Below are 23,812 nucleotides of genomic sequence, written 5' to 3'. Positions count from 1 at the left end.
TAATCGTTATGCAATTCTCCTGATGTTGCTGTCAGTAATTACCAGCAGTTGCGCCCGGTGCGCCCCCTCCCCTTGATTTCTAAAGCGAAAAAATATAGCTACAAACGGCAGTGTGGGGACTGTAAAATGTCAACATTTTCAAGCTCGCTCACATTTTATCGTTATGCAATTCTCCTGATGTTGCTGTCAGTAATTGCCAGCAGTTGCGCCCGGTGCGCCCCCTCCCCTTAATTTCTAAGGCGAAAAAATATAGCTAATACAAATGGCAGTTTTGGGACTGTAAAATGTCAAAATTTTCAAGCTCGCTCGCTTCGCTCGCTCGCATTTAATCGTTATGCAATTCTCCTGATGTTGCTGTCAGTAATTACCAGCAGTTGCGCCCGGTGCGCCCCCTCCCCTTAATTTCTAAAGCGAAAAAATATAGCTGCCAACGGCAGTTTGGGGAATTAAAATGTCAAAATTTTCAAGCTAGCTCGCTTCGCTCGCTCGCATTTAATCGTCATGCCATTCTCCTGATGTTACTGCCAGCAACTGCCAGCAGTTGCACCCGGTGCAACCACCTTAATTTCCAAAGCAAATATAATATATACATACATACATTATTATACAGCTGTATATAGCTACAAACGGCAGTTTGGGGACTGTCAAAAATGTCAAAATTTTCAAGCTCGCTCGCTCCGCTCGCTCGCATTTAATTGTACAGTTATGCAATTCTGATGTTGCTTCCATGAGGTGCGCCCCCCCCCCCAATGTCTTGACCCACGGTACGCCACTGAACACCCCCCTCTAAAAAATCCTGGGTACGCCTATGTGTCTTATACATACGAACTGTTGTTTGTTAAACGGTGAAGTTTTCCATTCATTATTTTTTGTTTGGAATAAGTTAGAGATGTGGGAAAAGTAAGAGTTCAAAATTCTTTATAATGTACTTGACTATGAATGTATTTTGATCCTGAGATTTGGGAAATCCCCTAAATTGATAACGGACTATTCCAGAACGGAATGAGGAAATCCCTGAGATTTCATTGGCCAGTTTATTGCGTACACCCGCCAAAATCTAAATATTCTAATTGCATCCATGCATAAATCAGGAGGAAATTGTCACTTATGTATTATAATCAAGCGGTAGGTCACGTGTTGAGAGCATTTGGCGCAAGCGCCTTGTTCGCTTTGATATCGACTCGACCGACTGTAACTTAAATACAGTGCCAGGGCCGTACACAATTAAGATTCCAATTGACGTAAACACTATGGCTGCAAGTCATCATAATTTTATGATCTACACTCACATAGTCTAAAACAAAAAGTCGTATTGACATTGATTTCAAACCACAATGAGAAGCTCCACAAGCAGAAAAGTGGTTAAGACGTTATCATCACACAATATTTATCAATATCCAAATTACACGTACACGTAAATATTCAAAGAGTCGCCAGCGTACGGCCCAGCATTGGCAAAGTTTCCATATTTAATGCAGTTATAGGGCACAAAGTCATGTTAATGTGTTCATAGTCAAGTAAAGATCAACTACATAGGTAGGCGAGTCAGGAAGTGAATATCAAAATGAAAATTTACAAGCAAATGATAAAATGGAAGAGAATAAGCTTCTATCAGGTTTCGAGATATCTTGAGGTTCTACCATGATTACTTAATGTGCGTAATTTCACTATAATATCTGTCAACTAAAGACACGAAGCGATTGAGATTATGACTATTAATATGCAGGTGGACAGCCAAATATTCAACTGGAGCTAAAGGAGTAGCTCCAGAAATTTGCAATAGCACATTCTGGATTCAGTTAATACAGAAATAGTTGAAAACAGCCCTTGAAGAAATGAAGAAAACTACTAAATCCCGCATCTCGAGAAGTTAGTTCTGTTGGGCTTTTTGATGTCAGGACATGTCTTGCATTTTTAAAATCTATCAAAAATTTCTTGTATAGTTGGCATGGCATAATCATCCTGAACACTTATGGCTTTTATGGTTTGTCATAACAACTCTCTTCTCTGGCTTTCAGACTGGTTGAAAATCGCCTCGCCCCTGCCCTAGGACCGGTGTTAGCGCCAGCGCTACACGACTGTTTCATGTTGGAATTGGAGAAAAGGGATGCCCAAATCAAACATCTGGAAAACAAATTGTCTGACGCCGAAGCTCGTGTAGAAGAACTGGAACAATATTCCAGGCGGAACTGCTTGGTCATCCACGGGATTAAAGAAAATCCACAGGAGAACACTGACACCTTACTCTGTCAACTTGCGAAGGACCAACTGGAAGTGGAAATCCAACCACAGGATATCGACAGATCCCACAGGATCGGCGAGAGGGGCAGACTTGATAGGAAAGGTCATGCTCTTCCTCGTCCCATCATAGCCAAGTTTGCCACGTACGGTCCCAGATCTCGAGTCTATGCCGCCAGATCGAAGCTGAAATCAACCCGCATCTTCATCCACGAGAACCTAACCAGTGACAGACAGAAATTGCTGAGGAAAGTCAGAGCAAAATACCCCCCACCCACAAACAAGGTATGGACACAAGACGGCAGAATCAAGATCAAAACTACACACAACCTCTACACAATAGCGACACAAAATGACTGGACGGAACACTGCAAACGAACTCGAGAACGATGAGTTGCCAGGGACGCTCACCAGCCATCATGATGTAAACAAACATGGCCCGTATGTATGTTATTCGAACTTGTGAACTTTTGAACTCGAACGTTCGTTCGTTTTTCCTCTGCCTTGTACTCTGCTCGATTGTGTTACTATTCTTTGCCGTCATTACTTGTATTACGTAATGTGTGTGCATGTGTATGTGTGTAATGTAGTTTATCATGAAGTGTAACATCTGTCTCAACTCTGTGAGAGCCTTTCAAAAGAAACGTACCTGTGTAGTATGTAGATCACCCTGTCATGAAACCTGCTGTACATCTAGTATGCATTCGCCCTTACCTTGTAATTCCTGGATTTGTTTCCAGTGCACTGCAAACGAGCTACCTTTCAATCAAATCCTCGATGATGATGAATTTCAAAGAACAATTTACACGTTTTTCAATTACTCTAGTCATTATTGCTCTTCACGACTTGATTCTTTTGCTTTTGATGTATTTGGCATGAATGAAGAGGAAGGTTGGTCTGCCGATAACTTAGAAAATCCTTGTAATTACTATTTCAATGATACTTTTGATAGAAAGTTTAATCAATGTGGAGATAAACAGGCATTTTCTGTTTTTCATCTTAATTCGCAGAGTTTGTTTGCTAAATTTCACTCCATTTTTGATTTTATTGACAGTTTAAGTCACAAATTTTCAGTTTATGCCTTTTCTGAAACATGGTTTAATTCCAATGTACCGTCTATGTATAATATGAAGGGCTACTCCTTTGTACATAAACCACGTGAACATCGGAGAGGTGGAGGAGTTTGTTTATACGTTGATGAGAGATTCACTTTTCAAGTGAGAGATGACTTGTCGTTTTCAAACGAATCTGTAGATACAATGTTTGTTGAGATCGAAATGGAAAACAAGAACATCATAGTAGGTGTGGTTTACAAGGCGCCCAACTCAGATGCACAAGCTTTCAATGGAATGCTGGAGAATTCTGTAGCAAGTATTGCCAGAGAGAACAAGTTGTGTTATATCGCAGGTGATTTTAACTTTGATATTCTGAAGCACTCCATTAATTCATGTACAAATGATTTTCTTAGCATTATGTATACACATGGCTTGTTGCCCTTAATAACAAAGCCTACCCGAGTGACATCCTCATCATTTACATGTATTGATAATATATTTACAAATGTCTTGGACAAGTCCATTACTCCTGGTATCATATTTTCAGATATATCTGATCACCTACCTATTTTTCAAGTCACAACTTTTGATTCGACTGATATGAAACTGGACAAGAGCCGTCAGTACTTTGAACTTCAAAGCTTTGCAAATAATCTGAATTACTCAGATCTTATCCAAGACCTTTGTTCTATTAGTTGGTCCTGTGTTGATTCTTGTAACGATGTAAATATGTCATATAATGTTTTTCTTCAAACTTTGGGACAAATTTGTAACAAACATGTGTTGAAATCAGCCCCAAAAGTTAAATGTAAGAAAACAATTGCAAGAAAACCTTGGGTAACGAAAGGCATTCTGAAATCCATAAACAGGAAACAGAGATTATTTCATGCATATATTAACACGCCTTCTAGTAAAAACAAGCTGACATATCAGCGGTATAGAAATAAGTTAAATAGTATAATACGTGCTTCAAAGCGAACATATTTCACAAACTTAATCATGAGAAATAAAACCAACCTGTGTAAGACTTGGAAGATTGTTAACGAAATTTTGGGGAGATGTAATATATCCAAGCTCCCAAATTCTGTTGAAGTGCTCGGAAAAAAGATTGAAGATGACAAAGAAATTGCTAATGAGTTCAATAAGTATTTCTCTGATATTGGTGTTTCTGTTGGTAACAATGTTGACACTGGTAAAAAATGTTTCACTGGTTTTTTGAACTCTAAAATTTCTGAATCTGCCTTTTTCATGCCTACTGACGAGTCAGAAATAATTGAGATTACAAAAAGTCTGAAAAGTTCAGCTTCCTGTGGACATGATGGATTAAGTTCTACATTTATTAAGAGAATTATTCACTTCATTGCTCAGCCATTGTGCCATGTTTTCAACCTTTCACTTTACTCAGGCATAGTTCCAGACTCCCTTAAGCTAGCTAAAGTTATTCCGGTTTTTAAAAAGAACGAAAAACATCTCATAGAAAATTATAGACCAATCTCACTCCTCCCTACTCTCTCTAAAATCCTCGAGCGTATTATGCACAAAAGATTGTACAAGTACCTGTCAGAAAAGAACGTATTGATTAAAGAACAGTTTGGATTCCGACCATCTTGCTCTACTGAAACAGCCCTTTTACATGTCGTTGAGCAGATTACAGCTGCTCTAGAGAGAAAAGAAATTCCTTTGGCCATTTACGTCGACTTGTCCAAAGCATTCGATTCATTAGACCATGGTATTCTGCTACACAAATTAGAACACTACGGCATTCGTGGCGTACTCCTTCAATGGTTCGAAAGCTATCTCAGTTGTCGAAGTCAATATACTAGTTTTAAGGGCACCAACTCAGACATTCTACCCATAACATGTGGAGTACCACAAGGGAGCATATTGGGACCACTTTTGTTTTTGGTGTACGTGAATGACATCATCAATGCATCCAATCTACTTCGTTTTGTACTGTATGCGGACGACGTAAGCATTTTGGCTTCTCATTCTGACAAAACAATATTGAACAAAATGACGAACGATGAACTGCAAAAAGTCTGTGATTGGTTTAAAGCTAACAGATTACAAATGAATGCAAGTAAAACAAAATATATGATATTTCAGTCCTCCGGAATGAAGCTGTCACATGATGATATGATGATATACGCAGATGGTAATGCTATTTCCAGAGTTGACTCAATTAATTTTCTTGGGGTTATTATAGATGAGAGATTATCCTGGAAAAATCACATCAATCACATCCATGGCAAGATCAGTGTATCCATTGGAATGATTTATAAGCTACGCGTGATATTACCAAGGAAAACCCTTTTAATGTTACACAACGCCCTTGTCTTGCCTTACGTAGATTACTGCAATTTGGTTTGGTCTGGAGCCACTGAGCGTGACTTAAATCGTCTTACCGTTCTTCAGAAAAAAGCTATTCGATTGTGTACAAACTCTCATTATCTCGCTCACACTCCTCCTCTTTTCAAAGACGTAGGCTGCTTATCCCTTAAAGATAGGATCTTTTATAGAACGAGTATTTTTATGTTTAGATATGTACATTCGGTATTGCCGTGTATTTTTGATGATTATTTTAAAACGCATTCTATGAGTCATAATTTTAATACACGTTACAAACAAAATTTTGTCTTGCCATTATGCCGATCTAAGATGAAATGTAGGAACTCGGTGCAATATAAAGGTGCAAAAATATGGAATTCATTGGAATATAATCTTAAGTGCATTATGAGTTTAAATCATTTTAAGTTGAAATTGAAACAACATCTTTTTGAATCTTATGATTAATTACGTTTTATCAAGGTATTGGAACATTATACATTCATGACGTATTGTTTTGTGTTGTATTTATGTACTTTTTGTTTTGATGTGTATTTTTTGTGTCTATCATTGAGTATCTAGTATCTAGTGTTATTATGTAACATTTTGTATTTTTGTATTTTCATGCCAATCTGTTTTTTAATATACTTCTGTATAGGGAATCACAATCTTCAAGCCACTGGCTTTTTCGTGGTTTTCCTCGACGTTTGATTATTGTACAAATATTGGCTGTATTGCTTTTATGAAATCAATAAATTGAATTGAATTGAATTGAAAAAATTGAATTGAAATTGAATAAAGCTTATTATACATTTCCTGATTCACTTGCCAATCGTGAGTTTTCTCCTAATAAATTATCACGTTGAGATCACGTTTAAATCACGACGCCATAATGTTCATTTTATTTTATTTCCCACAGCTTATGATTTCATATTACTTTCAATATTTCTAACCTATACAGGCACACGATTTATGGTTATTTCTTCATTAGTCCCCTGCCATTTCCTCCTGCGACAGTCGCTCCCATGAAATATCTACACTCTGTTGACAAAACCAAACATATATTCTACTTACAAACATGACCCTAATCCTAAGTCCTTTTAGAAAATAAGATCAGAGCAATCGTCGCATGTTCAATTGTCGTGACATCTTCTTCATGCTCCCCATGTTTGTATACAGACAAAGAAAACCTAGTGTCGAACGTTTCAACTATTACAGCTTACTAGTAGATCCTATATCTTTTCAAATCACTTCCAATTATCGTCACATGAATTATTGATTTGATTTGATTTGATTTGATTTGATTTATTGGTTTCTGTATCATCATTGTACATATACACATTCATGTACAAACATAAATATCACAATATATATAAGTATTTTCTTGTTCATTGCCTGTGTACAATGTACAGCAAAAGTACAACAAAACATACTACAATGAATAATACAGAGGGGCTACAGCATAAGCGTAGCTTGATTTGCGTGCAGCCCCCGTAGCATAACATAATATATAATTTACATCGGAAGGAGAATAGGAGGGAGGGATGACTTGCATAGAGATAGGATAGTTGAAAGGAGAAAAGGAAGGGAGAGGCTTGTCTGCTTTCACTAAAGGTTTATACAAAATGAAATCACCTGTATCACTGATTTAGCAAGACATGACAAAATATTTCTTCAACGAGGTACAGGTGGACAGTTGATACAGGTCATGGTCGGTTACATAATCATTATTACATAATAGATTAATTGTGTCGATATTTGTACGAAAGAATTTCGTGTATATAACAATGACAATGGAATTACTGATATTCAGATAACAACATCGTTTTTACAGCCTTCCTAAAAAAAATACGTGGACTTTAAACTTCGAATTTCAGAAGGAAGAGAATTCCAAACATCGGGTCCGGTATGTCTGACAGATTTCAGAGCCATCACTGTTTTGGGATTGTACAAGTGAAACTTATCAGATTGTCTTGTTGGATAAGAATGTATTTCCTTATTCAATTGAAATAATGAGTAAAAAGAAGATGACAACTGACCATTATGTAAGCGAAACATAAAGAGTGAGTTTTGCAAAAAGTTAATGTCATTTACCTTAAGTGTTCTTAATTCTGCGAATAAAGGATCTGAATGGTCTCGATAACCTGAGTTGGTGCATATACGTATTGCTTTCTTTTGCAAAAGTAATATACTATCAATGTGGCTTTTTGATGTTGCCCATACAATGTTGCAATAAGAAATATGCGATAATATCAGTGAATTATATAACATAAATAAAATATTCTGAGGGACATAATACTTTAACTTTTGAAGTATACCAACATTACGAGATACTTTATCAGAGATATATTGTACATGAACATTCCATTTCATATTTTCATTTATATATATTCCGAGGAATTTAATACTCTGTTTTTGTTCCAATAATACACCATCCACTATAATATTTAAATGTTGCATTTCATTGTTGTGCTTCTTGTTATAGAAATACATAAAATTTGTCTTTTTCAGATTAAGTGATAATCTATTACTCTTAAACCACATAGATAATTTCGGTAATTCAGTGTTAAGAGTTCTTAGTAGCGAATGAAAATCAGAATTGGAACAAAATACATTGGTGTCATCAGCAAACATAATATATTGCAGTGACTTAGATGAGTTTGAAATATCATTTACATACACTAGAAATAATAACGGTCCCAATATGGATCCTTGTGGGACTCCACATTGTATAGGTAATACTTCAGAGTTAACAGATTCATAGTACACATATTGCTTTCTATTTAACAAGTAGTCTTTAAACCATTCAAGTGGAATGCCACGAACACCATAAGACTGCAATTTACGTATGAGGATAGTGTGGTCAAGAGTGTCGAATGCCTTGCTTAGGTCCATGAAAACACCGATGACATGTTTTTGTTCAGCTAAGGCAGTCGACACTCTATCGTATAATTCGGCTAGTGCCATATCTGTTGAATGAAATTTCCTGAAACCATACTGGTCTTGGTTAAATATATCATATTGTGTCAAAAAATCATACAATCTGTTATATACAAGCCTTTCTATTACCTTAGATATACTAGGAAGAATAGAAATAGGACGATAATTTGATACAAAAGAAGAGTCATCTTTTTTATATATTGGAATAACTTTAGCAATTTTACATGCATTCGGAAATATGCCAGTTGAGAGTGACAAATTACAAATGTACACTAAGGGTGTCAGTATACTACCAATAATCTGTTTTAAAAAATACGTACTCATTTCATCATGACCAGTTGCATAACTTGATTTTAATGAGTGAACAATGTCAAGAATCTCACCATAATCTGTTGGTTTAAAAAATAGTGAATTATCATTTGACGCACCTAAATACTGCGAAAAATCAGTTTGTGTGGGATCTATTTTTGAAGCTTGACTTGGACCTATAGCAACAAAATACTCATTGAAACAACATGCTACATCCCTAGGGTTACACAGTGTTTGACCGTCACGCATAATTTGAAATGTTGACATATTCTTTTGCTTACCAATAACATTATTAATAACTTTCCAAGTGGCTGACATATTTCCAGTAGCATTTTGAAAAGCTTCTGTATAAAACATCCTACGGGAAAGCCTTATAATTTGTGTCAATTTATTTCTATATAATCTATATCGAATTATATGAAGAGTTTGTTCGCAAAAACCGATAAGTCCATATTTGCCAAATGGAGATATTTTTGCGATTAAAGGTCAAGAAAAATAGAGAGAATAATAAGAACATTTTTGCTTCTTGTGACCATAACTTCAAAAATGTACCTTTATATGTAGTGACCAATATGTCATTTAAAAGGTATTATTATGTACTTAATGACAGAGACCGTACTTCAAAATCATCAAAAATGATCGGTTTTAGCGAACAAACTCTTCATATGTATGTATGTATGTATTATATATATATATATATATATATATATATATATATACATATATATATATGTAAACGAGATATGAGCAACGAAGGAGAAAACGATGCGTAGCTTTGATATCAATATTCCTCAATTTGGGAAAAGTGCAATAGTTGAAAAGTTGTTCCCGTCGGGAATCGAACCCTGGTCTTTGGCTTAGAACTCCAATGCCTTAAACCGCTTGGCCACGGAGACGTAATAGCGGTTCAGGCAGACCCAAGCTCGATTATCCGACAGACCAACCTTTCAACCCTCATGCGCATGTACAATTTTGGGGGCAGCGTGCCTTAGCTGGATCTTCTAATGAGACTGAGGTACCAGTGAATTGATTTGGATATTTCTGTGTGTCTGTGTGTGTGTTTTCAAGAAATCACCGCAACAAACAGATTTTTGGCTTCTCCTGAATCAATTTTGCATAAATGAGATATGAGAAAAGAAGGAGCAAACGGTGCGTAGCTTTGACATCATTGTTCCTTTCACTGTTCCTCCTTTTTCGGAAAAGTGCAAGAGTTGAAAAGAGTGTTTATATAATATTGTATATTAAAGGATTTTAAAGAAATGAAAAAAGGACCTCTAAATACGTACCAAATCGCACTACTCTACAAACAAGGGATTGTAGAAAAACTGCTAAAAACACACTTCCCAATTCGTTTTATGACTTTAAACTAAAGAAAAATGTAGACGAAGAATAGTTCTTTCAGAAAGTATGAAAAACTCAAGATTGACTTGGTTGACCTGTTTCACCTTTTTTATATACACTATAAGCACTATAGCAGTCGGACTGTACATACACACCATCTCCTTTGTTTTAGGCCGTTATGCCTTGAAGCAGTACCAGGCAGGGTTAACGTCACGATTCATGCGCAGGAATAGGAAATTCTGTCCCTATAAATATTTTTGGTACTAACATTCGTCACAGTAGATCACCCGAAAGTACACTGTATGTTTGGAAGACAATATCAATACAGTGTTACTGTCATTAACAAATGAAAGGTGAAATCAGAATTGCTTCCAATCTTTTGTAATAGATTGATCTGCATGAACTTAAACAAGTTAAAAGGAAAACCCGTGATAAACTTTGATAAACTGCAGTAATCATAATGAGCTCAGCACGGCAATTACATTCTGTAGGCCAACGCCAATAGCAACAAAACACAATAGGTGATACGCTTAAAGCGTATCACCTAATGATGATAAACATCCTATCAATATTCTCATATGACATGTAGAGGACTACCTCCCTGCTGGTGATGTATTTTAAAGGACAAGTTCACCTTCATAAACATAAGGATTGAGAGAATGTAGCAATATTAGTAGAACACATCATTGAAAGTTTGAGGAAAATCAGACAATCCGTTCAAAAGTTATGAATTTTTGAAGTTTTTGTGCAGTACCCGCTGGATGACAAGACTACTGCAGTGTATGAATAACTTAGATGTCACATGCGTACAACAATATAAGGAAAATATAAAGAGAATTTCACAAAATTCCATCTGTTGAAAAAAGTATACATTCCCCTGACTCGTTACCGACAAATGTTATGGGTAATATTATTCCCCCTGCCTTTAGAGAGAGGCAAGTCAAGTGCTCTTTTATTATGCGAAAAAAGTGAAAATATGTTGAATTTTCTTTTACATTTTCTTTATAATGTTGTACGCATATGACTCACAAGCTGTAGTAGTCTCCTCATGCAGCGGTTCCAAGACAAAAATTTAAAAAATTCATAACTTTTGCATCGATTGTCCAATTTTCCTCAAACTTTCACTGATGTGTTCTACTAACATTGTTGCATTTTCTCAATCCTTATGTTTATGAAGGTGAACTTGTCCTTTAAGTATATGTAAGTCTCAAATCGTCGCGCTTTCGCTCTCCAATCAAAAGTACGTACCTGGCATTTATAGTTATGTTGATTTACAATGGTGACACATCAGAGAAATTTGAGAGAGAAAGGACTCACTGAATTCGCACTGCTGTTACAGTAACTTCCTGGTTATTAAGCGAATAGATGTGCCTATGAAAAATATAATACACACACGTATAAAGTAAAGCTATAATCTCTGTGAAGACAAAACCAGGGAATGATTAATGACCTCTACAGAATTTGCACGTGCAAAACTTTCGACTGCTTGTGCCCTATGACCAGTTGTAATAAGATTGAAGCATCGGTACCGGTGCAAAGGAAAAAAACAACCACAACAACTATAGCTACATCATCACGAGCGCAAAGCAGTATTATATATGTAAATGGGTATTTTCCACGTTATTGTAACTAGTGCATGCTCTACCACGCACTATGCTAGATTATAGAAAAACGACAATACTGAGTTATCCTCTTGTTCTATTGATGCATCAGACTGGTATTGTTAATTAAAGACCATAAACCCCCTAAATTTCTCACTTAGAATGTAAGCAGTGCGCGTAGTTGTTCAAATGTAGAAGCCTGAAAATCATCCAGAGGCCTCCTTCGGAAATCAACGAAGCTCATTTTCTATAATAACGGAAAATATAAATTAAAGGCGATGGCTAGTACCTGATCAGTAGGAATCATTGGGAATGCTGGGGGATGATTGTTCCAATCCTTGTGGGATTCATTTAAGAGTACATTATATATCTATTGTTGTGTGAAAATTAAAATCACATACAGATTATCTCCTCTTTCCAATGATATCTTTATAGTCATACACGGTCATGGATGGCTGAGTAATCATTCTGTTTGGACAATGGGTTGAACTGGACTTTGGACCAAGTGATTACCTTACTAGAAATTAATTTAACAAATGCAATAATGAAATTAATAATAGTAATAACTTCCCATCGTCTTCTTTCAGATATCTCTTTTTAACATTACATCCCATGCCCCTCAACATGGCCACCATTCCTTTCCACACAGAGATTAGCTCTTTTCTCCATCTCAAGCACAGCCCTGCGAATCATTGGGGCATGGTAGCGTAGAGCTTCAAACTCATCAGTGATTCTTTGTCTCAGAGTTGCAATGTCAGGTGGAGGGGTAACGAACGCTTTGCTCTTGAGTTGAGATAACCCCAAAGAAAAAAAAGTCACAACAAGTCAGATTCTGAGATCGTGGTGACCACTCCAAATCATGATACAAGGCAATCACCCAATTTCCAAATACCTCAACCAATCTGTTTCTTCCTGCAACTAGTTGATGGGCTGGTGCGGCATCCTGTGACCACCAGACAGGCGTCTGAACACATCCCTTTGTTGCACAGGAATTTTCCATAAATTCAGGAATCACATGTCCATTTAAAATTTGTAAATATCCATTTCCGTTCATGTTGCTTGCAAAGAAGAAGGGCCCTAGGTATGCCTCACCTGGCTGTACATTCCAAATAAAGGGAGAATTGAAAAGGATTTATGCTGGTCTTACTAACTGAAACTTGGTCTCAAATCCAATTTAACCCATTGTCCAAAAAGAATGATTACTCAGCCATCCATAACCGTATAAGAATGAATAAGACAACATTGCAAAAGAGGAGATATGTGGTTTTAAGATGTTGCTACTCACTTTGGTGTAAAATTAACACAATCTTCACAATTTTGAAATTAACTCTTGTTGCGTTTTTTATACGCACTGTATACATATATATATATATATATATATATATATATATATATTTATTTATTTATTTATTTATTCATATATTATCATATTATACATTATTCTTTTCTAAGGAACGGACCAATCCAAATAAAAAGATAAAAAATGAATGTCTCACCAATTGATGGATTGAAGAAAAAAAATCAGTGTATGGCATTTCACGTAACGCCGTTAATGTTGATGAAGAGATTCTTATAATGGTTTTTCCGGTCAATTTCATACTTTTGTCATTCAAGTTCCTATTCTGAGCATTTAATTTCACGCATTCCGGAATCGCAGCAGTGAACCAGAAATCAAATTCAAAAACCGGTCATTGTAATATATTATCGGAGCATTCAAATTCACTGTCGGAGCACTCGAAATCACTATCGTAACCAGCTATTGCAGCTGAATATAGGCTATCAAACCATCTTCTTTTACGGAAAATAAAACAAGCAAAATGGGGCTATAGGCCATAGGCCTACATAAGAGCATAATAGGGAAGGTTGGTTGACACTTTAGAAAAAAAAAATCGACTACATTGAAACTGATAACATGGAATCAATATACGTCTTGTTTGTTGTTTATTTCTTTCTGATTGGTTTACCTTTGCTGAACTATGTGAGATCACTGTGTATCAAATTGATGCAATGTCATTATGTGGTTAGTGTTGGGGCGTTGACAGTATGCAGTATCATTAAGAAATATGATTACTAGTAGATAGTCGTTGTGTTCTTTGGATGCACTACTGATTGGACCTTACAATTTGAAATTTATTGAGATGGAAAACAGAAATTACATGAACAGAGAATAATGCAGAGCCTTCACACAATCATAATTACACTATATCCAAGCCTTCATTGGTTGCGTATGCCCTCTCTCCTTTAGTGAAAAAAAATCTATTTTATTTTCCTCGTTAAATTGCTTGCACGAAGTAGGAACTTGATCGCCTGAAAATGAAATTGAACGCTCTAAACAAGCTCGTCGGGACTTTCACATGATCATCGTATATATCTGAATGTACGAGTAGGAAATGCATTGCTCGCATTTTGAAATTGAAGGCCCAGGATTGAATCTTAACTTGAATAATAAATCTTTGAAATTGAATGACAAATGTGCGAAAATGGATGGGAAAAGCTATAGTTATCTAGGTTTTACCATCAATTTTAGCACTTTTGTCATTCAATATCAAAGATTTATTATTTCGTCCCGAGAAGCACGTGGAACGCAAATCCTAGCTTCAATTTCGTCAATTGTCATTGTAATTCGTTTTCCGTCAAACATTTTCGAAGACGTAGCAAGAATCGTCAATTGTCATTCAAATTCATTCCTCCCGCTGACGGATCGCAGAATGTGAGGATCAAATTCGTTTTTGTTCACACAATTTCATAAATTTTTCATTCAAATTAGTCAAATGTTGTCGATTCATTATTTTGCTGGTGAACCAATTTGAGGCCGACATATTTTTATTTTCTCTCGTAAATGGTATCGTTACACATTATTCCCTAACCAATACACACGAAAAACGTGACTGCCAACCAAAATTTATTGAAGGATAAACAACAGTCAAAAGTCATAACCCAGGACAGTATGTCAGTGTCACCCTTTGAACTCGTAATGTTCAGGTTTTTGCATCATAATGCATGAAGCAAACTTTAAATTTTGTACCCTGGAAAGCAGCAAACACAATTATGTTATTCATTCTTTGACATTAAACAGGCTACAATTCTACCCTTAAATTTTGTCTTTAATCATGTATGCCTAGAAATCGTTTGTCAGTGTTTTCATTTGCGTACGTCTTCTTGTATCAGTGTTTACCCGGATTGCTTGTGTGTGTGTCAATATCTATGGTTCTGTGTGTGTGTGTGTGTGGGGGGGGGGGACACTTGTGTTTATGTTAACTCCTGTATGTAAAATGTGAAGGGTTGCAGGAAAAAAATACATGAATGACTGGAAAAGAGATATGAGACGAATATGAATGAAAATTTAAAGAAAATGATTGACAAAAGACGAAATCGATCCTGCTGTTTTGAATGCTGCGAGTGAGGCTGACGAATTTGAACTGTAAATGACGAAAATGTATGCCAAATGACTAAATTGAATGGACTTTATTTGAAAATGAACGACGAAAGACGAATTTGAAAGTGAGATTGGCTTATTCCCGACATCCTGCGACAAAATTGAAGGATACATTTGTGAAATTGAATGAAAAAAAAGTTTCAAAATGAATGGGAAAACCTATATCAGAGTATTCCCTCTTGGCACCTGGTTATGCGACACATTTCCTATGATTTCCTATGATTTCCAAGTTCTAATCCTAAAGATTTTTTGAGTTGTATTGTAAATTTATTGAAAAATCCCCTGTTGGTAAATAAAAATATTTTTATAATGGGTGATTTTAATATTGATTTGATTAAAAATGACGATAATACGTCACAAGAATTTTTTGAAATATTTTTGTCAGCCTCATATTTGCCATTAATTTCGAAACCCACACGTGTTACAAATCATTCCGCCACCCTTCTTGATAATGTTTTCACTAATGTATTGCAAATTTTAAACTCTTCTATTATTTCATCTGATATGACTGATCATTTCCCTATTATAGCGTGTTTTGATCTCGGGTATTCGGTAGATAAATTTGGTTTTTCTCCAACCAGACGTAGAGCTACACCAAAAAATTTGGCTAGCCTTGGTACTAGCCTAGAAAGGGCTGATTGGTCTAGTGTTTACGATAGTGATGACGTTAATATATCATTTAACAATTTTTCAGGGATAATTAGTAATTATTTAGATGAGTATATACCTAAATCAAAAGATAAGTTAGTTAATTATAAAACATCCCCCAGATTTCCGTGGATATCAAAATCTCTTCTTCGTTCAATCAATAGGAAAAATAGGCTATATAATAAATTCAAAATGGAAAAAACTGAGAAGTCAAAAGAAAAATATACTTCCTATAGAAATACTTTAACTAAGATTATACGGTTAGAAAACAGGAAATATTATATGTTTCAGTTAGAAAAATATAAACATGATATGAAGAATACATGGAAGGTTTTGAACCAGGCCATGAATGTATCAAAAAAGAAATCAAATATTACAACAATAAGATATGGAAACAAAATATATGAAGATCCAAGTGACATAGCTAATATTTTTAACTCTTATTTTTCAATGATTGGGGAGAATTTGGCTAGAAGGGTACCACAGTCAAATACGCATTTTTCAACATTTTTAGGTCAACCAAACCCAAGTTCTATCTTTTTTGTTCCAACTACGAAATATGAAGTTATTGATATTGTTACTGCAATGAATGACAAGCGAAGTGCTGGTTACGATGACATAAGTAATTTCATTTTAAAGGGAATTATATTTTCAATCGCTGACCCACTTTCACATATTTTTAATAGATCTATATCATGTGGTGTTTTTCCTGATTTTATGAAAATAGCTAAGGTTTTCCCTTTATTCAAAAAAGGCGATAGTTCTGATATGAGTAATTACAGGCCCATTTCTTTGCTTTCATCTTTATCTAAAGTTTTGGAAAAATTGATATTTAAAAGAACAATTAATTTTTTAACTTTTCATAACGTTTTTACAAATTCTCAATTTGGGTTTCGACAAAAACACAGTACCATTCATGCCCTTTTGAAGTTTATCGACCACGCAGCGCATACTATTGATAATCATTCCCATCTTATTGGTATATTCCTGGACTTTGACACAATAAATCATGAAATCTTATTTTACAAGTTGTCTCATTATGGGATAAGGGGGAAGGCCTTGGAGTGGTTCAGGAGCTACCTGCAAAACCGCAAACAATACGTATCTCTGAACGAGAACGTTTCAAGTCTCGAATTCATTAAGTGTGGCGTCCCACAAGGTAGCTTATTAGGTCCTTTACTTTTTATCATTTATATTAATGATTTTTGCAGATCATCCGACGTGTTGTCATTTATACTTTTTGCTGATGATTCAAATGTCTTTTCACATCAAAATCCAGATGAACTCGTGCACATTGTTAATTCCGAATTAAAAAAAGTGACCCAATGGATAAGAGCTAACAAATTATCTCTTAATCTTTTGAAAACTAAGTATATGTTATTTAGTAACTCTACAGAAGTTTTACGTAAAGAGATTATTTTTGATGGCATTCAAATAGAACGCGTATCTCATATAAAATTCCTGGGGATTACAGTAGACGATAAATTTTCATGGAGGCCGCATATTATTAACATAAGTACAATAATATCACGTAATATTGGAATCATTAATAGACTTAAGTTTCATATTCCATTGTCTTCTTTGCTGACGTTATATTTCTCTTTAATTTTACCGTATCTTAACTACGGTCTTTTAGCATGGGGTAACGCTCATCAAACTTTACTAGATAGATTACTGGTATTACAAAAAAAGTCACTTCGTGTTATTTGTGGCGTCCCGCCACGTTCCCATACAGATCCATTATTCACTAAATATAAGACTTTAAAAATTAAAGATTTGTATTTTTTTCAGCTTGGACAGTTTATGTTTAATTTCAACACAAATGCACTTCCCTGTATATTCAATTCAATGTTTGCAAGGAATCAATTTTTCCATAATTATCCCACCAGACAATCTTCTGAGTTTCATCTACCTCTTCTGAGAACATTATTGGCTCAGAATACATTTATATACACAGGCCCTAGATTCTGGAATTCATTAAGTAGCGAAATAAAAAATTCTCCTTCTTTGTATTCCTTTAAGCGTAAGTTGAAATCCTTTCTGTTAAACCCTCTCTGATGTTCGTTTTTGTTAATCAAGTTCCAACAACCACAGAGTTTATCATCCAACCATCAATCAATTGATTTCTGAATTCATTAATTTATGAAATAGCCATTATAATTTCTACACAGCTGTATGCAACCACCGGCTGTTTAAAGAATTTCTTCAATTCCCTCTTCAATTCTCTCTTTCGTTTCTTTGATCAGTGTGTAGGCATTCTCCTTCTTTCTTCCTTCCTTCATTTCATTTTCCACCTTTCTGTCTAGTCGTGTCATGTTATTGTGTGTCTCCCGTTTGTTTCCGTCTTGTGTAAATCATACTTGTGTCCAGCATATACAAGTAAGTATTTAGTTAGAGTTTCTTGAGTGGTTCACAATCTACAAGCTTGCTTTTTAGTGGACCTCTCAGTTCTCCTTTTTTTCAACTGAAACAAAGACTTATATCATTTTGCGTATACATAAAATGTTACTTTATTATTGTATCATTTGATATCATTTGTAAGTTGTGTGTATACGATTGTGACAATAACCTAATTCATACTGTGTTGTGTTTTGTTGGAAAAAGGAGAATGAAATAAAATGAAATGAAATGAAATGAAATGAAATGATATCAAGAACATGATGGCCAATATAAGAGACGTCAACGAATATGAATTGAGGGAAATGACGTTAGGCTATGTTAATAATGAAAGGAGAAATTTCCTGATGATTTGCACAGATAGTTCTTCCCAACAAGAGAACAAAATTTCTTCTTTTGTCTTTTATGTGCCAGAATTTAAATGCGGTAAAACGTTCCGTATCCCTCCTGTCTCAGTGTGCAGATCGGAACTCATAGCCAGATCATAATGGTCTTGGAATGGTTAGAAATAAACCACATTCAACTACCCGTGTTGATTTTGACTGATTCCTTATGCGCTTAGCAGGCAATAGAACATCGGCGTTTCTTTCCTGCCCTCTTCGATGTTTTTTTATATTACACATTCTACTAAAAAGGACCCAATTTGTTTTATTGAGTAGGTTCCCTCTCATTGTGGAATATCAGGTAACGAGAGGGCTGACGTTCTTGCCGAATCAGGACTCTCACACCATCAAGCTGATCTGCAAATTTCTTACGCGGCGGCAGAGCTACGCAGTTACTTGCTGATTTTGTTTTTTCAATTCAATTCAATTCAATAGTGTATTTATTTCCATCATAAAAAAGAAAAGAAAAAGTTGACATAATCCAAATTGATACAATTTTTTTTTTCATTTTTCCTACACTCGTCTGATGAAGGATTTTTCTTTTAAAATACAGTATAAAGTATATGCACGAATGATATCATAAAAAAGAAACAATGGACTTTGCCATTGCAACAAAAATACACCTGGATCTTGTGTACGAGATGGGAAAACGCACAACATGGAAGGTATCTTCATACTATTCATTCCATTCAAGACACTTGCATTATTTTCAAATAGGGAACTGGTGTTACAAATGGATTCTTATTATAGAAAACAGTTAAACAGTTGTATTTTCCTTAATTGTTTTCAGACTTCCTGTATTATAATTATCAACGTATCATGTATTGTAGGGCCTAGTACATACATTTGCTAATTAGGTTATTATGGTAACAAGGATAAAAAAAAAAAAAGTTGACCAAGGTTGCCAAGGTGGTAACCAAGTGAAATTTACTTAAAAATCCTTCTACAACCCAAATTAACAAAAAACATCTTACCTGACGACTTTTCCTCGTCTCAAAAATTCTACATGGACTATAAAGAGAGATTATGTGATATACCAGTTCCAAATAGGCCTATACCTTAATTCAAAATTAACATTCACCCTGGTTCTGATCCCATGCAGGTAAACATGAACAGATTTTGTGAGCACATAATTATTTTATCGTCGCGAATGGTTACTCTGTATCATCAGCACCTCCGATCTGGATGGTATTCCAATATAAAAACAACTACAACCATTAACAACAGCAACACCGTGGTAAATACAGCGGTATTAATCTAATAATTCCAATATATGGCCATGCAACAGGCAGCAGTCTTAAAAAACATGAAAAAGAAGAAGTTTATAATTACTCTTAAACATTCTCCAAGCACAACTTAATTTCAAAAACTGTATTGGACAGAAACAAAGAAATGCAGTTGTTTTACAGACGTTAAATACAAAAATTTAATACAAAACTTTACAAGTCCTAATGCTATATTGTTATTTTTATCGTCATTTAAGAGCTGTGAGTTGGCTCAGTCGGTAGCGCGTCTGCCTCACTATCTTACGATCCCGGGTTCGAATCCGAGTCTGGACTGACCAATGTTGTGTGTAATCAAACTGCCTCCTCTAACAAGAGGCAAACACTCTGTCTGTCCCTCGGATAGGGCATGTAATGGAGGTCCCGTGTATGATAGAGTCACAGCTCAGGCAAGTAAAATATCCCGCTTCATTCATTCATTCATCGCAAAGAGTAGGATGTGTAACACGGTGAAGTAGTCCCGCCTCACATACCAACTGGATTCCATGGAAGACCAGCATAGTGTAGCTCAGATGGAAATGAACATACAAACAAATACCAAACATGGCACTACGAGCAAAATGTCTTTACTTTCATCTCGATCAGTCGGAGGAAATGCACTGGGTAAAATTTTCTTCATATATCCTATTATTTACACATATACAATCTTTTTTAAAATACTATTCATTAAAGCATAAAAGAGCGACTAATCTACTAATGTCAAACACGTATTCCATGTTATAATAATAGTAATACTAATAATGATGATAATAATAATAATAATAATAATAATAATAATAATAATAATAACTGTTTTAGATATAAACTCCAAATGTTATTGTCCGAAAATGGAAATTCTTTTTGCACAATTGATCGTGGGCCCGGCAGCCACTGAGTAGCGCCAGATCGACGTTGCTCTAACCTTTTCAACTGTTGAACGGCAAATAAGGTAGCAGCAACTCCCATCTTTTAACGTCTTTTGGTATGACGCGGCCGGGGTTCGAACCCACAACCTCCCAATTGTGAGGCAGCCGCTCTACTTACTGAGCCAACACATCGGTTTAGTAACAATGCAGCCCAAACATCATAAGTTACAAATAAATAGAAGTTAAGTAGATGAAGGTATAACGGAGGAAAAATATCTACGTTCCAAACGACTGTGTGTGTGTGTGTGTGTGTGTGCGTGTGTGTATGTGTGTGTGTGTGTGTGTGTGTGTGTGTGTGTGTGTTTGTGTGTGTGTTATACCCGGGGCCAGGCTGCGCCGCGAGATAAGCTCACTCTCTTTAAAGGGGACCTCCGGGTGATTTTCAGACTTTTACATCTGAGCAACTATAAATCAGCTATTTAAAGCGGAGTACAGAGTTTCAGAATTTATAGTGATTGGGATGAGGAATGAGAATGTTTTCAAAATTCATAACAAATTGCAATGAGCAAGGATGATGACATGGCAGCCTCACCATAAGAATGCATGAGTTGGGGCTCACGGAAGCAGAACAAAAGAAGAAGGCATGCATAGATTCTTCACAGGTGAACTTGTTGAGCAAGTGGTATTGTAATGGAATTGCGCTGCTACATTTCTGAAATACACGAGGCTCTGATGTCATCAACACAGTTCAGTGTAATTTGTTTAAGATTTTCAATTTATTGGTTTCTCTGCTCAAGGACCACAACAAATTCCACGAATCTATACATGGAGCTGGTGATTTATGTACTACATGATGTGAAATTATGAAAATCGTCCGGAATGTCCCTTTAAGTGAATTTACAAAAACTTAAAGCACACGTCAACTGTGTTTATTTTAGGTTTCTTCAACATCGTGGACTCACAATTATATGAACACAGACTAAAAGGAAAAAATAATGTCGCTCTTCGACCTTCTTTCATGTAATAGAAATGCTATAGAACATGCTAAAAAGGCGAAACATGATATACAATAAACTTTGTAATTACATTATAAAATGATTGTTGGTTACCAAGAGATCAGGTAATTTCCTGTCCTGGTTCTTTAAATCGGAATAACATGATTAATCTGTGGATTTGTCCGCATGCACTTTTCAAAGTAGGCCCAGAACAAGTCCTGACCATCGTGGTCCTCAGTCCAGAGCAGGTTAGGCCTGTCTCTACTCAGAAAGAGTCTTACCAGGTATGGAAGCCGCTCATCTGGTATGTCCTCCAAAAATACCAGGATGACTTTGTCAAGTCCTGTTTCATTGACATGTTCAAGAGCCACTCTGACCTTGGTGATGAACCAGGCATCATCAGCACAGTGGTTGCTAAGCAACAAGACAGTCTTGTAGCTGTTGTCGATGATGTGGTAGACAGCATCAATGTAGTACATTGAAACCCTGAGAGCGTCATCGCCATAGGCAACCCGTTGGAGATGGGGCATCCTCTCTTCCAGTGCAGGTCTGAGGACACCATGAACCCAGTCATCATCATCATCATGACACATGATGTTGAGCTGATACTCATAGTCATCTGCGTGTAGGTCACCTTCCTCATGTTGCTCATAACCCAAGACAAATAGTTTCAGTAAGAAAATCTTGTATTTCAGCCACCAACGTTTCCTGTAAATCAAAAATCCCATCATTGAAACCATGAAACTACCAAAAATAATTCCCGAGATGAGTGACGCATTGATTCTACAAAAGTCACCTGGATGGAATGCTTCAAGAGGGAGGTTCACAAGTTCTTTGAAGGAGCTCTGTGAACACACGATTTCATTACCGGGGGAGGTATCCACGTTGGTGGTATGGAGCCAGTTTCGGAACCACGCCAAGCTGCAGTCACAAACGAAAGGATTGTTGGAGATGTCAAGGCGCACAAGAGTCTCAGGAAAGTATGTGTTTGCAGAAATTGTCGTCAGATGATTTGTGTGAAGGTACAACCTTGTGAGATTCGGTGTGTCAGTGAGTACATTCTTGTCAAACAGATGTATCTCATTCACCTGCAGAAGCAATTGCTGTTTGGTTCCAAGTCCATGAAAAGTATGTGGGTTGATTTCCTGTATGTTGTTATCATATAGAAATAGTCTTCTTAGGGATGAAAGGTGAGAGAACATCCCTGGTGTCAAAACGTTGATACGACTTCGGCTTAGGTTAATTGCTTGCAGTTTACGTAGTGGTTGGAATACCCAAGGGAACTTGTGCAAGTTTTGCAAGCTATTCCCCCATAGATTGAGGGATGTTAGTGATTCTAACCCAATGAAGATGGACAGATTTTGATGCTCACTTACCAGGTCCCTGATACTCAACTTTGCTAGTGATATGATTAGTGTTTTCATAGAGCTTGCATTTGTAAATTGATTTAGTGACGGAAACTTAAGCGGTGTTTTCTTCAAGTTTAGGTACTCGAGGTGCCTCAAATTTGCAAAAGCACTATCTAGTGTGAGTGGCGGTTGCAAAGACAGATCAATACATTTCAGGGAGAGCCCGATAAACATACCTTTACTAATGTTTGTAAATAAGTTCTCACTCAAATTAACTTTCTGCAACTGAGGCATTTCGGTAAATGCGATTGCATTCAAAAATTTTAATCTGTTTCTTTGCATGTTTAGTGTCTGTAAAGAAGGCAGATCCCATGGTCCTGCAAACTTCTCTATGTTATTTAAGTAAAGATCCAATAATTGTAGAGAAGGAAGACCATGTAATGCAAGAGGGTCCAACACTCCAATACCATTTGTGGACAGCAGGAGTATTTTTAGTTTCTTGGTACAAGCAAAGGCACGAAGAGGCAAGTGTGAAAGTTGGTTTCTTTGCAGACTCAAGTTGACAAGTGAATCCAATCCACAGAATGAGACGTTAGTGATAGAGGTTATCTTGTTGTCATCGAGGTACAGAAACTGCAGGTTTCTAAAACCCCTGAATGCGTTGCTC

General features: G+C 36.1%; 1 protein-coding gene across 1 annotated transcript; it reads right to left on the bottom strand.

Moving 5' to 3' along the window:
• Nucleotides 1–21,942: 21,942 nt before the first annotated feature.
• On the bottom strand, nt 21,943–22,524 carry LOC139730366 (toll-like receptor 2 type-2). The gene has a single exon (XM_071641234.1). The coding sequence runs from the start codon at nt 22,522–22,524 to the stop codon at nt 21,943–21,945; it is 582 nt and encodes a 193-aa protein (XP_071497335.1).
• Nucleotides 22,525–23,812: the final 1,288 nt, after the last annotated feature.

Source organism: Diadema antillarum, unplaced genomic scaffold (assembly GCF_040938485.1).
Source record: "Diadema antillarum isolate AM-2024a unplaced genomic scaffold, OU_Dant_1.0 seq00000303_RagTag, whole genome shotgun sequence".
Taxonomy (NCBI): Eukaryota; Metazoa; Echinodermata; class Echinoidea; order Diadematoida; family Diadematidae; genus Diadema; species Diadema antillarum.
The sequence above is the reverse complement of the archived record's forward strand: the minus strand, read 5'-3'. Positions and strand labels throughout refer to the sequence as shown.

Coding starts and splice junctions, on each gene's coding strand:
- LOC139730366 (XM_071641234.1), bottom strand. CDS start 22,524: ATGGGATTTTTGATTTACAGGAAACGTTGGTGGCTGAAATACAAGATT.